General features: G+C 41.0%; 1 protein-coding gene across 3 annotated transcripts in view; it reads left to right on the forward strand.

Annotated features, from left to right (window-relative positions):
• Window positions 1–17,500, forward strand: part of ELP4 (elongator acetyltransferase complex subunit 4) — a 2,241,348-nt gene that overhangs the window by 1,040,802 nt on the left and 1,183,046 nt on the right. For all 3 annotated transcript variants that reach the window (XM_044058959.1, XM_044058962.1, XM_044058960.1), the window contains one exon: window positions 9,151–9,235. In XM_044058959.1, coding sequence (XP_043914894.1) covers window positions 9,151–9,235 — 85 coding nt within the window. The remainder of the gene's footprint in view (window positions 1–9,150; window positions 9,236–17,500) is intronic.

Below are 17,500 nucleotides of genomic sequence, written 5' to 3' on the forward strand. Positions count from 1 at the left end.
CACATGCAACACATAGACCACACAGTCAGAGTGTCAAACAGTCACAGCCCTTAAGGCCAAACAAAATGCCAGACACACTTGTCATTGGTGATTCCATAGTCAGACACACTGACGTCCCGCTCACCATACTGAGTAAAGAGAAGGTCACAGTAAGCTGCCTGTCGGGCGCTAGAATCCGCCACATAACGCAAGCACTCAGGTCTCTCAACAGCAGGTACAAGTACGACTCAGTCATTGTCCACGCTGGTGTCAACGACCTGAGACGTACCTCCTTGGACTACATGAAAAGGGACATCGAGGAGCTCTCTGATTATGTAGCCCAGGCAGGTATGACCCTGACCTTGAGCAGTATCCTACCTTCACCTAGAATGATGCCACAATACAGTGATAAGATGATCAGCTTTAATAATTGGCTTAAATTCTGGTGTCATTCAAAGGGGATCCAATGTCTGTCTGCCTGGGATGACATGCTGGACAAGCCACGCTGCTCGCAAGGGACGGCTTGCACCTGTCACCCCTGGGCTTCCGGATATTGGCAAAGGCTCTTGCCACCCCATAGTGCCTTTTTAGGCAAGGCTCAAATTCTAAACCTACCACCATAGAACACCAAAAGGGAAAAAAACTAAGGGTAATGCTGCTCAATGCCAGAAGTCTCAATCTCAAGATGCACGCACTCGAGGCCCTTCTCAATATGGAGAACATCGATGTCTGTGCTGTGACAGAAACCTGGTTCAAGGCTCCTGAGAGCACCCCAGCACTAACAGGTTTCACCTCATATCATGCGTCCGGCCCCAAAATCCGGACAACACCAAGAAGGGGTGTCCATATTCATAAAGGACACCCACACCTCAAGGTTGGTGGCAACGCACGATGCATCGGAGACCATCCAGGTGCAATTAACCATAGGCAAGACTGCTCTGCAATTTGTAGCATGTTACAGGCCACCCTCTCAAACTCAGGAACCTCACATGGCCTTCCTGAAAACATTGGAGGGATAAATGTATCTCCAAACACCATCATACTAGGTGACTTCAACTACCCTAATATAGACTGGGAACACTACTCAAGCCCGAACACTCTAACCCAAAGATTCCTGGAGTTCATAAACTCAAATGCCATGGAACAACTAGTCACCATCCCCACAAGAGGAGAAAACATACTTGATCTCATCATCACGAACATGGGATCAAAATGTTCAACACCGGAAGTATACCCCTCACTGGTGAGATCAGATCATAAACTAATCTTGCTGGAGGTCCTCATCCCGCCCCCACCTGAAACAAAAAAGACCACAGTGAAAAACTTCTCAAAAGCCGATTTCACACTTCTAAAAACTAGTGTGGTCTCCTTTAAGGCCCCTGAGCCAGTGGTAAACATTACTCAAACCGCTGAATCACTTACAAATGCCTTCTACCAGCACCTACAGGACTGCATGGATCAGGCAATCCCAAACAAAACTAAGACTCTCTGTACCAAAGGCAAGCGTCCAGTCTGGTGGACCCCAGCCCTTAACAAGCTCTACAACAAAAGGAGGAAGCTACTACAAGATAGAGCAAAATCCTTGAAAGGTAAGACACCTTTGATCATTATAAGTAAAAAACTAAGAGCTCTCATAAAATCATCCAAGGCAAATTTTGAGAGAAAAATCGCCAAGGACTCTAAAGAGAATCATAAGGCCTTCTTTAGCTATGTTAGAAACCTAGGAGGAAACTCCCAGATATGCTCAGAATTAGTTCAAAATAATGTGAAAATTACTGAACCTACACACATTGCCAACATACTGGCTGACAGGTTCACTGCAAACTTCTCCCCCCCCCCAAAAGGAGAGATATCTATTCCAGAGGATTGTAGCCCCCCAAACATCTCCAACGCCCAGGTGAGAACTGCCCTCACTAAGGCAAAAAACACAGCATCCATGGGACCGGATGGTGTCCTCCCCGGCTGTGTGCTTCATGAACTCAACGAGGAATTAAACCCACAGTTAGGACAGCTGTTTAATCTTAGCCTCACCTCAGGATACGTACCCAAGGAGTGGCGCACGGCGACTGTGGTCCCACTTCATAAGGGCGGTGCCTCCACAGACCCTGGAAATTACCGCCCCATTAGCTTGACAAGCCTTATCTGCAAAGCCATGGAGAGGATCATAATGGAACTCATAAATAAAGACATAGGGAACTTGCAGACTTTGGATCCAACCCAGTTTGGCTTTGTCAAAGGCAGATCCTGCCTCTTAAACTTGGTTGACTTTTTCGAGACAGTCACCAAGGCCATTGATGAGGGAAAGGCAGTCCATACAGCCTACCTCGACCTGGCAAAGGCCTTCGACACAATACCCCACTCAGGTATCATCGAAAAACTCATCAGCTTGAATGTAAACCCATACATCACAAGATGGGTTGCAAACTGGCTAAGTGACAGAACCCACAGGGTCAGAGTTGCTGGAGCCATGTCAGACTCAAAGCCTGTCACAAGTGGTGTCCCACAGGGCTCAGTCCTGGGTCCACTCTTGTTCGGCATCTACTTTTCTGAAGCACAAGCAAACACAGGAGGGTTATGGCTGACAAAGTTTGCAGATGACTGCAAACTGGGCGCCATAGTCGAAAACACATCTGACACAGATATCCTCCAGAAGGGCCTCACAGAAACGGATAACTGGTGCCAGAGCCATGGCCTGAAGTTAAACGCCAAAAAATGCATAGTCATACCCTTCGGGAAAAACAAGGTTACCCCTAGCTACCATATAGGTGGCAATCCACCGAGCACAGAAAAAGTCATCAGAGATCTGGGGACCCAGGTTGACAGTAGCCTTTCGTTTGACACTCATGTTGCTAAAGTAGTGAGGAAAACCTTCTATATCACCCACCTGATCATGAAGGGATTCACATCTAGATCAAGGGAGGTCATCGTCCCCCTGTACTCATCACTCATTAGACCTATGATTGAGTACAATGCCCGCTCGAATGTATCTAACCAGACACCTGCTGCAGCTTGAAAGGCCCCAAAAGTTCCTCACCAAAAGGATAAAGGGTCTCAAAAATATGTCTTATGCTGCCCGACTGAAAGAACTCCAGCTCTATTCAGTCTCATACCGCTTGCTCAGAGGTGACCTGTGCCTGATATATAAGGCCATGTCAAACCCAGATTTGATGAATATGCTTCACCTCAAAAAATCTAGATCCCTCAGAACCACAAGGGCGGAGACTTAAACCTTGACACGGTTATAAATAGAACGTGCTGGAGGGACAGATTCATCACCCAGAGACTCCCTATGCTGTGGAACAAAATCCCGGTACATGTGAGGCAGAGCACCTCTCTGGCCTTGTTCAAGAGGAATCTTGACCAATGGATGGGAGATTGCGGATATACCCCAGGGATTACTTCAGTGTCACTGCTTGACAGAGGCACAGCAAAATGATAGGCATAGTTTTTATTCAAACTAAAGGGGTGGCGAAAGCCACATAACTATGGGCTAGGCTTATAAATGCCCTTGGGCAGATAGCCTAGTATGAACCTATGAACCTATGAACCTTCTGTTATTCTCTGCCATCATTTTTTATTTTTTGTGTTACTATTTTTTCTTGATAGTTTTTCATTTCTTCATTTACATATTCTATTTCTTATTCTTGTCATCTCTCTGAACTTTTGTACTTATTTAAATATTCTCACTATTAGTTTCTCTTCCTTTACCCTGTTTATTCCACTTCATTAAACTTGTGTAGAATATTAACCAACTGGATTTAGTAACCCCAATCCCCCTTCGTCTTCACTCATATACAACATACATCTTTTCACTGGATTTAATCGTGAACCCATATGAAAGAAAACACAGTTGCACAACTTCCTTTTCATATTTTTGTGGGATGATATAAACATTTGACATGCATGCTATTTTCCTATTAATACCGAATTCACCAGATAAACATTTTTCCTGAATGCTAGTGTATACATCCTTCACAGAAGGCATATGTCTTTTTTTTTTTTTTATCTAACTCGCCTATTACATCATAACTGCATAGTTTTCCAAAGTTTTATCCCTAGCAAAGACACCTCTTTATTAACTGAAAAGTACACACCCCTCAGTTACTTTGGCTTTAGTCAACATCGTTTCCATTTCCTTGAAACATCCATTCAGACAAGCCAACACTTCTTTCGTCCATATTTTGTTCTTAGCAACTACAACTGTATCGTCTTCGTATGTCAAAACTACTGAAATCGCCACCTCTTTTTGCATCACATAGCTGTCATTTTTCACTTTATAAGCTATTTCACTCACTATCTCATTCATTACCAGTGCAAGCAATGTTCCATGCACAAGACATCTTTGTCTTATACCACACTTCATGCATATTTCTTTACTCAGCAACCTGTTCACTAACACTCTCTCACTCTATTATTTTGACATGCTGACAAACACACTCTCCTAATTCTGTTACGTAGTCCATACTTCTCCGTAACATCCCACAAAGCATCAGGTCCTACTGTATCAAATGCCTTGCCGATATCACCTGTCATAAGCCTTATATCTTCCCTTATAATATCCACAGTTTCTCTCACAACCAATATCAATTCTTGACATTCCTTCCCTTTTATACCATATATATTTTCTTCCATAATGTCCCTCATCCTGCCTTCCATTCTCCTCTATATAAGTCTCATAAAAATGTTATAATCTGTTATTAAGTGTGATCAGTCTCCAATGTTTTATTTCATTCTTTTCTTTCTTCCATATAAATTTTAATAGCCCACTTTTTCCTTTACTCATTCTGTTTACTTTCCATTCCCTTACTTTCTTCTTTTTTTACGTATTTTTCACATGCTGTACTTCAGCACTCATAATTTGCTCTTGTGTTCTTTTTACCCCTCCTTTTTCATTTCCCTCATTATGCCAATATCCTCCTTTAGTATTTTACCCAAATATGGAGATACTGCCACATTTCTCCCATGTAAGTAATATTTCTGCCTGAACTGCTACATTTCTCCCATGTAAGTAATATTTCTGCCCAAACAACATCTTATTTTTTTTCTCTATTTCTGAATTTCTGGGATATATATATATATATATATATATATATACATATATATATATATATATATATATACATATATATATTTTCCATGTCATAATACTCTGTTGTATTATTCTCTAATACATTTGTATGCATTTGTCCATACTTTATTTTCCATGTTTGCATCATCCTGGAAAAAAACAAACACTTTTTATACTTTTTTTTTTTTTTAATTCATTTCATCATTCAGACCAGTTTTTTATAGAAGTCTATTATGGTTATATGATCCTTCCACAACTATAACACTTCCTACTCCCCAATTTTATCCTAGGATTTCTCATTTATTCTTTTTATCCTCTTTCCTATTTTAATGTACTCCTTTTTTTCTATCACCTCCATCCATATTGCTAAGTGGTTTGAAAGCCCATCAGTAGGGTATCACCAGCTGCTACTCCAAACCTTCCAATATTACAAAATAATCAGTTTCGGATCCATGTGCACACCTTCTACAAGTCCATTGACTTTTGTTCCATACAGTTAATTTACCGCATTTTATCACTTTCTGTATTTGTGCCTTTCCCTTTCTTTTTAACTTTTCCCCTTAAATCGCAGTTAAAGTTCCCTGCAATTATGATTTTTATATTAACCGTTGCATATTATAATATTTGATATAGTCTCTTTAATTCTTAGTTATATGCATATAATGCTATAATTCTTCAAACATGTTCCCCATCTACCTCACATCCACAACAGTTAACCTTCCTAAATTTACCAATATTACATCTTGTATTTTCACTGTGTTTTTTTACACAACACATCCATTCCAGAACAGTATTCACTCTCTAAGTTCTATGTTATATTTAAACCCCACAATTTTTGTTTGCAGCCTTTCTTAACTTGTCCAGGAATCTTACATTCTCTAACAGAATAGCATCCACATCACATCTAGTACACCATTCCAGTATCCCTATCCTTATGTCCAGGTTTACTGAAATTAAAGTTGTTTCTTTTCCTTCTTTTTAAGTTTAGGGGAAATATTTTTAAGTTTTTGGTTTCTTATTTTTACTCTTTCCCCAAATGTTTTTTTTTTTCTGGGTTTATGTACAAGTAATCCTTGAATTAGATTTTTCTCTGTCTAGAACGTCAAAAAAATGGTTGGTATCAATCCCTTCTTTAGACCTCTCTGCCTGCATGCACTATGTCCTCATTTTTCCCCTCAGTATTTTTTTTCTTCCACATTTTTTCTTCGCTTATTTCACCCTCTTCCCCAGTCTCTTGTTGCCCTTCCTCTTATATATTTTTCCCTTTCACCTTTGTTTCGTTATTTACCATTTGGTCTTGACAATCCATTCAAAAGGGTCCTCTTTTTTTTTTTTTCTTCTTTTTTTACACAACCTGCGTTCAGGCACACACCTTGCTGTATGTCCTTTCTCCCTGCATTTGTTAAATTGTACCATGTCACACTCATGAATTAAATAAGAAAAGTCCCAACAAAAGAAACATGATTTATGCTGGCCAGCATATCTTAATGTCCTTCTATGTCTAATCACAGAAATAACACTTTCTAAATGTTTGACCATATTTTCCCATATTTCAAAATGGCTTTCAACCTCCACCCATGTATTTCATAAGTTTCTCTCATCTGTAACTTTCACAGTATTATCAACAGTTTCACGCAAACCACGTGTGCATTTTTTAACATCATCATCTTTAGTTCATCATTTCTAAATTGCAGATAAGCATTTTTTAACATTTAATAAACTAACAGAAAACAATTGTTCCACAGATAAATATTCTCTTTTTTGTTGACCTGGTCTAAGTTCAGAAATTTCATAATCCACCCATCAGTTTCTGATGTTAAATCACAAAGTCTCTGTCCCAATATGTATATCTTGAGCTTTAAAACCCAGAAGAGTTTTTGTTCTTATTCTTACATTTGGTCTTCTCTTCCTTTTAAAAACAGTTTTATTTAGTTTGTTGCTCTTCTCCTTTTTTGCCTGCTGTCACTGCTGCATTACCTGCTGCCACAAACAGGGGAAGATCATATTACTTCTAGGCAGGTTCCTAGAGACCCACAAACTGTACTCATTGAACTACAATTCACCAAGAGCAAAACAACTTAATGATTTGTCCTCTGATGACCATTTAGGACTCTTAAATGAACTCAGTGAACTACAAAACTATTACCAAAACTCCTTTATGCTGTGCAATTTCCAAATATGGAATACCCAATAAACTGGAACACCTATATCTCAAAGGTTGAATATGGCCACCGATTCTTAGACTTAAATAGCTTCCTGTGACGGTTGGTTACTGAATCCAGGTTGGCAGCATTGTAAGTAGAAAATGCCACTTATGGGTTGGCTCTGTCTTTTCCTGTTTTGTTTTACACACTTTTCTTCCTGTTAAACTTTCTGGAGAATGTGCTCAAACTGAAAGGTTTACAGTGTACCTTGCTTTACATATGGCTAATGTGATGTAAGCCTTCCACAGCAGATAATACATGCATAGAACTAAAGATGTAGATAATGTCTTGTCAGTCTACTAAGACTATTGTTCACCCTAGACATTGAATAGGTCTGTTGCAGAATTGCTTTTACATATTTTTAGTGATGAAAAATACATTACCACATGTTTGGTTTTCTTAGAAGTGTCAGGAGAGGTGAAGCTTTAATACCCCCATTCAAGAATATCATAAAATGTGAAGAAATTAGTATGCAAATGTTTTCCAAGAAAATGTTACTGAGATGACTTAATTTGTAATTAGAGACTCACTGGCCTTAAAATTCTGTTTATGTTAGTCAGACATGTTTTTGCGTATCATTATCGCAGAGAAAATTTGGATAGTATTGCTAAACAGAGACCTATGAGTGCTCAGCATGGCTATACAAGTCGTCTTTGATGCGCAAGTATTACTGTGCTCCACTTGAAAGAGCAGCACGAGGGATTGTCTGTAATTCAACAATTTCTTCCATATTTTGATGTGGGTAAAAGGGCAAATAATTAAGCACTGCATTTATTTTCTTTGGCAATTTGTCTGTTTGGGTTTGATGGTGAAACACTCATCACTCCAGATTGTTACGTTGCAGTCACAGTTGTTTTACTCTGAGCCCAGGTGAGCCAGGACATTGATCAGCTGTTCTTTGGATAGAAGTTCATTAACTGTGTGTTAATTATCTGTGATTTGCCATAGAAATGCTGTGGTGGTTTCACCCTTTAAGGCTGCTTCATTAAATCATTAATTTTCCAGGAGGTAAGTGAGCCTGACATAATTGAGTCATTTCAGTCTCTACAGAATTTGCTTTTCACATAGTGTCAAGGCACTGAGCTGGTTAACAGAAACTACTCACAGATGACTTTCTGGATGGCACTGCCTTTGCACCTTATGTTATTTGACTGATTAGTTCATTTTAAAACACATGGTATATTGTAACTGTCACAGTCTTGACTAGCATTTTTTCAGACTGTTTTTATTGTATTCTGTGCATGATTCCTCACATGCTTAATTCTGTGATGTATACATTTTATTCAGAATATCCAGTTGTGAAAAGTAAAAATAAAAAATAAATGAATATGTGCACTTTGGATAAATGTTGTGTTGAGCAATCATTATGCATAACTCGCATAGAAAACTTACCTGTCATACAAATGGTGGTCTTGATTATTTGTGTGGGATTTTTGTAGGTTATAAAAGTAAGTGAATTACAGTTAAATGCCAGCATGTGTATGGCTCCATTATTTTACAGTCACCAACACATGTGGGCTTTGTTTGATGTAATCAGATTTCTATAGCTTTACAATAATTCATAATGCTTTTGGCATTCATTGCAGAATCCATAGAATCATACTGAATGGCTCTCTCTCTGTAGTGAATGACAGCATATATGAATCCTTTGTCATTTAAAATAAAGCAGAGTTTGAATGATGAATTTCATAGTTTGAATTTGTGGCACTGTAATTATCATGCTGGACGGTGATAAAGCAGCTGTTATGTCAGTTTTTACAGTTTAGAAACAAAAAAAATGTTTGAAGAGAGAGTAGGGTACATTTTAAAGGAGACATCTGGTTTTGACTGTAATGTAAAAGCAAATGTGTACTTTTTGTACTTGTTGCTCTTATTTCAACTTTTTTTTTTTGCCTTTAGTAATATGAATGCTGGTTATAGACAGCTGCTCCTTTCTATCCAAAGAGTCATCCAGGAGGAAGGATTTGACGGAGCATGTCCCCAGGTATGAAGCCCTCTGTGTCTTCTGTAATAAAGTAACTAATGTTGTTTTCATAACATTCTCCGGGGATGCACCAGGAAGGGCCTATAACAACCAGTGGTAAAAAAACTGCTTCTAAGCACTGATGAAGTAAACAAGCAGAGGAAAGACAGATTACAGGTCATATGTTAATGTGCGTTTGCCACACGTTTGGAGATTCATGTGTCTCTGTGGGTAGTTGGAGAATAAGCACAAATCAGCAAAGTCATTAGCCAGAACTAGAACAATGTACTGCCTTCACAGGTTCCAAGTTGGAATGTAAGTGCATTGTGTCTGGCAACTCTGCTTTGAAACAGCTCGAGAGATCATGTAGCCTTCCCATAATATAGTCAGATTGTTCTTTTAGTCATAATTCAAGATTTGTATGCACTCTGTAGCACTGAACCCAGTGTTTCTTATAATGGGTTGTGACAATTGTCTGTCCAGCATTTTGTTGTACATTATTTCATGGTATTTTAGTGTAAAAGTGAAATAAATAGAGAAAAGCCTTTTATTTCTGTAATAATACTTTGGCCTTTTTTTCTATTTGAATGTTTCAAAGCTGCTTTAGTCTGTTTTTTTTATAACACTCTTTCATTGTTTTACATCTGCCATGGCTACACTGATCTGTTTTTCTGGGTGCTGGAGGGAAGGCATACCCCAGTGTTATATTCATCTGATGTCCATGCATCTTACTTGGGTAGCTTCTCACCGAACACCGTAACGTATTAGAACTGCATGTGTTTTTTTCTAGCAGCTTCACTTTGGTGACACTGCCTCTGTTTAAATTCTGTTACATGGATTTACTGGTAGTATAACAGAGCATACAACTCTTGACCTAGCTGCTAGGTAGACTTTTGTGGCAAGGTTGTATGTGTATAATCACGGACAGCAATTTTCCCCCTTCTGCTTATAAGTTCATAGTTAAATACTAGGCTATCAGTCTGCAGAATATTGCAAACATAGCTTAAAATAATAGTTCAGAATCAAACCTGGCACCTTGTATCTCTGAGGTAAAGAGCTTGACCATTATGCTAACTCTGCCCCTAAAACTGCTGCAGGCACAATGCAGAGTACTAACCGCTATACGATCATGACCATATTTCAATACCCACTGAGTAGAACAGCTACAGTTCTTGGTCCTTGGACAGAAAACAGAGCTGACCTGACAGTAATATGCACAAGGACACTGTTTTCCACATATACTTGAAAGATGAGAATTAATGCTAGCTACCATCCCTGGCTCTACTTTCGCAACTGAGTGGCTCATGTAAATCTCTGAATGTCTTTCCTCCCTGATCTCCAAGCATTTCATCTTCACAACTGCTCCATTTGTAAGCTAAGCACTTCTTACCTCTGATGCTGCTTTTACCCTAAAAACCAAGTATAACACAGCTGTGACACACATGCTTCTTCAGTAGGCATGTTTACATTGTCATAATGTGAATTTGTGGGATTTTAGATGACATTTTCCACTTTAGTTTGTGTAATAAAATCACTGTAGTGAAATCACAATATAGTCCAAAACATGTATTCACTGAAAGGAATATCATTACATTTTTATAACACAGCTGGAGATTGCGGACAAATTTGTCACCTGAATGATCTTATTTATATAGAAACATTCAGGTGCCAACTGTGGGCGTGGGTATATTGCAGATAGGAGATGCTTAGTCATAGGCCAAGACATAAGTATAGATAGTTAACAGGCCTGCAATCCGGAAAACATTGATTATCCCAAAGCACTGTCGGGTTAAGTGAAGTACTCACAGCAGGCAAATTAAGGCTGGGAATCTGACCCTGTACCATAGCAATTAGCTTGTTAGCAGTTCATAGCCTTAATCCACTCCACTGACTATCATTCATTTGTTAACCAGATAGATCTACTGGACTCACAGTTCTTTTTCAGGGTCTGTCGGGGAGCAGTGTCTGGTTAAGTAACTTGCATAAGGTCACGCAGTAAGCAAATGAGAGCTGAGGGAATCAAACCCTGTACTGCAGGAACTACAACATACAACCTTAACCTCTTTAGCAAGTATTGTCTGCACTTACACTATGTACTTTAACTGGAGTATTTTTCATAGTTGGGTAGTTTAGCACAGATATTTTTTTGTTTTGTTTTGCCAGTCTGAGCTGATAATGAGCTTCAGTCTGTAGATCTAGGTTTGATTTTCTCAGTCTGTCTCTGTCAGCTGTGCAACTGAGATAGTCACTTAACCACATAGTTCTCCTTGGTGTACCTTTGAAGAGATGCAGTTAATGGACATGACCAGTCAAATAAATAAAGTAAAATGCCAAGTTATGAGAGTAATAATTAGTTTGGCTGTAAATATGTTGAATGGGCATACACCGAAGTGCTGTAAATCAAACACAACATTGTACAACATATGTACTGTGTTCTAGATTGTTAGATAAATCTGAGAAACTTACAGCATTCTGTGTAGGTCACAATTAAGTTTTCTGCATTGCATGGCTTTCACCTTTTTAGTAAGCTTTACAGAAAAAGAGTGCAAACTGTTGTAGTCAGAATTCAGTAATCGCATATCCCTGAAATGCTAACAGCTGTAGAGTAGAGAGAATATGTACAAAAATAAAATAAAATAAAACATCACATAAGTAGTCTTTTTTGTATAAATTATATCCAGAGTAGTGAATGGCAGGTAAATGGAGTTAAGATTGATGTTCTTCATCTCACATTGCTGCAGTCCTTACACTTGGGGTAGTCCGCTGTCCTCGGTCGGCCCGAATATCAAAGTATTAGGCTGACGTCGGTCAAGGCGCTTAAGACTGACATCAGGACGTCAGGGTACAAATGCGCATGACCGACGTCATATCCTCAGTCTTTTTTGCCGCATGGTCCGATGCAGAAGCAGCGTTGCAAGTGCCGTTCGGCGTTCTGAAATTTTTCGAATTCGGAGTTTCAGACAGAGTCAAAGTTGGCTAAGTACCCGTTGGGAATATTTTAGTTTTTCTTGCCTCAGTGGTTTACCGGATGTCAGAAAAAGTGAATAACTGTATTTCTTGTGGGAAACAGATACCGCATAGAGATTATCATACTTTGTGTATTCCTTGTTTGGGGCCTGAGCACAACGTTGTTGGGTGTCGCTTTTGTGCTAGGTTCAATAAACGCACTATTAAGCGAAGGTTAGATTGTGCCAGGTTGGTCTTGAAGCGGTGCAATTATAATATGCCGTCGGATGCTCCGGCCGCTTCTCGAAGCGCAAGACAAAGCAGCTAAACCCAGGCAAGAAGAGTCGTCCGTCGGACGCTGGTTCTTTAGAGCGTCAGTGGAACCGGTGGTTCGCGGAGGCTTCTCTGGAGTCCCAGGGGGAGACTTTGATATTGCAGGATGTGGCCTCTCAGGAGGCAGGTCAGGCTGAAGGGGCTTCTCAGGTTACTGTACTCCCCTCCCTTCCTAGGGTGGTTAGGCCCTCTCCTTCTGTTTCCAAGGCTTCTCCCAGAGGCAGGCCAGGTTTAGCTTCTGTTGGTGTCACTCCTAGTTCATCAGGATCTGTGCCCAAGAAGCACATGCTTAAAATGGCAGAAGATTTAATTACTTTGATTAGAGGTTCTTTGCCGCCTCCTCATAAGAGGCCTAGGCTGGAACCAGAGTTGGGGAGTTTTGAGCAGGCTTGGATGTTTCAGAGTCTTGCTGAAGACTTGCAGGAGTATTCTCCTAATTCTGATTCTGATGTGGATGATTCTACTCCTTCTGCTTCTCCTCCAGAGGATTTTTCTTTTCAGAGACTCTTCATTCCATGAGGGAACATTTTAAGCGGGAAGGTCAGGACTTTTCTGATTCCAGGAAAAGGCTTAGGGAATTTTGCTTTACCCCAGCATAGGCCTTTGGCTATACCACCTGTTCTGGATGTTGTGGAAGATGTGTTTGCAGAGGCTTCACTTAATCCTGATTCTTTGCCTCCTGCTCCTGTTAAGCCGGACAGGTATTACAGGGTGCCTGAAGCTCATAAATATCTTTATAAGAGTCCTAGGGCGGACCCAGAGACTGTTAGTCAGGGACCTAAGGCGTCAAGGCCTCTGTTGTAAAAATCCCGTTCCTCCAGATAAAGAGGCCAGAGCTTTGGATAGATGGGGAAAGAAAGTCTATACTTCTTCCACCTTAGCTATGAGGGCTTTGAATTGCCAGTTTCACATGTTGAAATATCAAAACTATCTTCTTTCTCAATTGACGTCTAAGGTAGATGCTCTGGCGGAAGGCATTGAGTGTAAAGAATTACAAGATTTGGTACATGTTTCTGAACAGGTGGGTAAGCATTCTTTACAATGTGGTTTTGATGCTGTACAGGCCTCATCTAGGGTGGCTGCCACTGGGTCAGTTCTTCGCAGGCACGCCTGGCTGAGGGATCAGAATTTATCTGACCATGTTAAGACAAGGATTTTAGATGCTCCTTTACAGTCTGATGTGTTGTTTGGGTCACCTGTGGAGGCAGTCTTAAAGAAAATGGAAGACAAGGCTAAGTCTATGCAGGCTGTTAAAGATTTTTGCAAGTTCAGCCTCCAAATTTAGCAGGAATTGGCCTGCTAAGGGGTGGGCGTCCTGCTTATGATTCACAGTCTAGGGGAAGATCTAGGCGTGGTAGGGGCAGAGCTCAGGGCGCTTTCAGACCTAGAACAGGGAGTTCACCTGCACAGTCTTCGGGTGAGGGCAGGGGCCAGTCCTTTCGTAAACAGGCCCAATGACCTACCTTTTCAGCTGCCAGAGCCTTCTTGTCTGGCAGCACCTTTGGGAGGAAGGTTGGCACTCTTCAAAGAAAATTGGAGTTTAATTACCCAGGACAGATGGGTATTGGATATTATACACCAAGGTTACAAGTTTTATTTCCATACCTTGCCTCCTTTCCAAGGCATGCCAGACGTTCCTCCTCAGCAAAGAATAGAGGCTCACAAACAGATTTCTCTGCTGCTTCAAATAGGGGCCATACAGCCGGTCCCTCTGCCAGAAGTGGGCCTAGGATTTTATTCTCGCCTGTTCCTAGTACCAAAGAAGGGGAACACGTGGAGACCAATTTTGGATTTATCTATCCTCAACACTTATCTGGACATTCCCAAGTTCAAAATGTTGACGTTACATCAGCTTTTACCTCTGCTGGGCAAAGATCACTGGATGGTGACTCTGGATCTCAAGGAAGCTTACCTTCATGTTCCTATCAGGCTAAGTTGCAGGAAGTATCTGCGTTTTCGAGCTGGGACTTCTCATTATCAGTTCTCTGCATTGCCCTTTGGCTTATCTACTGCCCAGAGTGTTCACGAAGGTTCTGGCTCCAGTGATAGCTTTCTTCAGGCTAAAAGGAATACAGATCTATCCTTATTTGGACGATTGCCTGATTCTGGCTCAAGGAAGGGACGAACTTCTTCATCATTTGCAATATGTGATAGCAGTGCTAAGATGCCTGGGGTATTCTGTGAACGAAATAAAGTCCAGTCTAGTACCCTCTCAGGACATGTGCTTTCTGGGTGTGAGACTGAATACAGCATCCCAGATGGCCTTTTGACCCCGGACAAACAAAGAATCTTTCCCTTTACTTCCATCAATTGTCTCATCAGTCCAGGCTGACTGCAAGGACAGTCCTTCAAGCCTTGGGGTTCATGGCATCTTGTATTCTGGTGCTTCCCAATGCCAAACTGCATATGAGGAAGCTACAGTGGTATCTCAAAAATGTATGGACACAGCACTGCCAAGATATGGACACTGTCATTCAGATAATACCTTGCATTCAAAAGGAATTTTTGTGGTGGGCTCAGGAATGTCACCTAAACAAGGGACTCTCTGTGACCCGGCCAGAGGCGAGTCAGATTCTAACGACAGATGCCTCAGACAAAGCTTGGGGAGCTCATCTAAATGGAAAGTGGATACAAGACACGTGGCCTGCCAGACTACAACATCTACATATCAACTTGAAGGAGATGTTAGCAGTCCAATTTGCTTTAATAGCTTTCAAGGATTTACTTCTTCCAGGGCAGGTGTTGGTTCTAACAGACAACACAACTGTCATGTGGTACATCAACAAGCAAGGGGGAACACATTCTTATCCTCTATGCAGACAAGCAATGATTTTGTGGGAGACTGCTCTCAGTTTACAGCTAAATCTTCAGGCAAGGTTTCTGCCGGGAGCACAGAACTCCTTAGCAGATGTGTTGAGTAGACGAATTATGGATCCCCAGGAGTGGAAATTGGGTCCTCATGTGTTTCAGAAATTGACAGTGTCATGGGGAACTCCAGACATAGATCTGTTCGCTTCTCCACTAAACTACCAGCTGCCAAAGTTTTGCACAAAACGGTTTCATCCCACAGCTTGGAAAGTGGATGCTCTTTCTTTCAATTGGAGCAATCTTCATGTGTATGCCTTTCCACCTCTGCCTCTCCTCCCAAAGGTACTCCTAAAGGTCAGACAGGACAAGCCAAAGATGATTTTAATAGCTCCAGATTGGCCTCGACAGCACTGGTACCCATTACTGAGAAGTCTGGTACGGGAGCCTCCATGGCCTTTACCTTGATTCCACACCTGCTGTCTCAGGAGAACAGTCATTTACTCAATGTCAAACTTCACTCTCTTCACCTAACAGCCTGGCATATTCTGTTTTAAACCCTGGAGGGTCTCAGCTTTCACAGCAAGTTTTGAATGTTATTTTGGAGGCCAGAAGGCCTAGTACAAGGAAAGTGTCGCAGATAAATGGAAGAGATTTTTATTTTGGAGTGCAGCAAAGGAATTTGATGTTTCTAAACCTAATTTAAGTGTGGCTCTTCAATATCTTGCTGAGTTACTGGACAAAGGTTTGTCCTTCTCTTCTATTAAGGTTCATGCTGCAGCAATTTCTGCTCACTATGACTGTGACCCACCATTGTTTTCTCATCCTTTGTTTAAGCAATTCCTTAGAGGGCAAAGAATATAAGACCCCACATAGAGCTCCTACTCCTGCTTGGGATCTCAATTTTGTGTTGGAGAAACTCACTCTACAACCTTTTGAGCCTGCAGCTACTGCCGAGTTGAAATATTTATCATGGAAGACTGCTTTTTTGTTGGCCATTACCTCTGCGAGAAGGGTTTCTGAATTACAGGCCCTTATGGCGGTTGAGCCTTTCTTAATTTTCCATAAGGATAGGGTATCTTTACGTACTAATCCTTCCTTTATGCCTAAAGTGGTTTCTAGTGTGGCTTTAAACCAAACTATTCATTTGCCTACTTTTTATGCAAACCCCCAAAATAAAGGGGAAAAGATTTTGCACACCTTGGATGTACACAGGCAGTTGCGATATTATTTAAGCAGAACTAAAGGGTTCAGGCAGTCTCAGCAGTTATTTGTTTCATTTGCTTTGGGTTCTCAGGGCAAGCCTGTGTCAAAACAAACTATTTCTAAGTGGATTGGGTTTTGTATTGCTTTCTGTTATTCCCATCATGGTAAGGAGATTCCAGCTGGGATTAGACCTCATTCCACTAGGGCTACTGCCACTTCTACAGCTTTTAAGGGGTGGCAACTAAAGATATTTTGGAGGCAGCTACTTGGAGTTCAGTGCATACTTTCTCTAAGCATTACCACCTTCCACTTTACTCTAAATCTAGGGCTGGTTTTGCCACTGCAATTTTACAGGGCATTTTGGCAGCTCCTACTACTTTATAGTTTTGCCATCCTCCCTTACCTCTGCTTTGGGATTCTACCCAAGTGTAAGGACTGCAGCAATGTGAGATGAAGAACATAGTACAGTTTTGTACCTACCATAAATATAGATGTTCAAGATCCACATTGCTGCAGTCCTCCCTCCTTCCCCTCTGTAGTTAGAGGCGGTTGTGTGGTTTGGGTTGTGAATATTGTAGATATTGTATATATTGTACATATGATTAGTGCAAGGGTGGTTGGTTGTTTTTTGCTGTCTTTTGGTTTTGACCTTTCTGTTTAGGGTCTTCTGACATCTGGGGCAAGAAAAGACTGAGGATATGACGTCGGTCATGCGCATTTGTACCCTGACGTCCTGATGTCAGTCTTAAGCGCCTTGACCGACGTCAGCCTAATACTTTGATATTCGGGCCGACCGAGGACAGTGGACTACCCCAAGTGTAAGGACTGCAGCAATGTGGATCTTCGAACATCTACATTTATGGTAGGTACAAAACTGTACTTTTCCCTGAGCCCAGACTAGCCTTCCAATAAGCTGCATCATTTTGCCTGCTATCTGAGGTTGGACAGCTTGTTCGAGTGGCAGGATGATAGAGTAGGTAGGGTGGGGTTAATGGC

This window comes from Protopterus annectens, chromosome 17.part0, assembly GCF_019279795.1.
Source record: "Protopterus annectens isolate FY-2018-M chromosome 17.part0, PAN1.0, whole genome shotgun sequence".
Taxonomy (NCBI): domain Eukaryota; kingdom Metazoa; phylum Chordata; order Ceratodontiformes; family Protopteridae; genus Protopterus; species Protopterus annectens.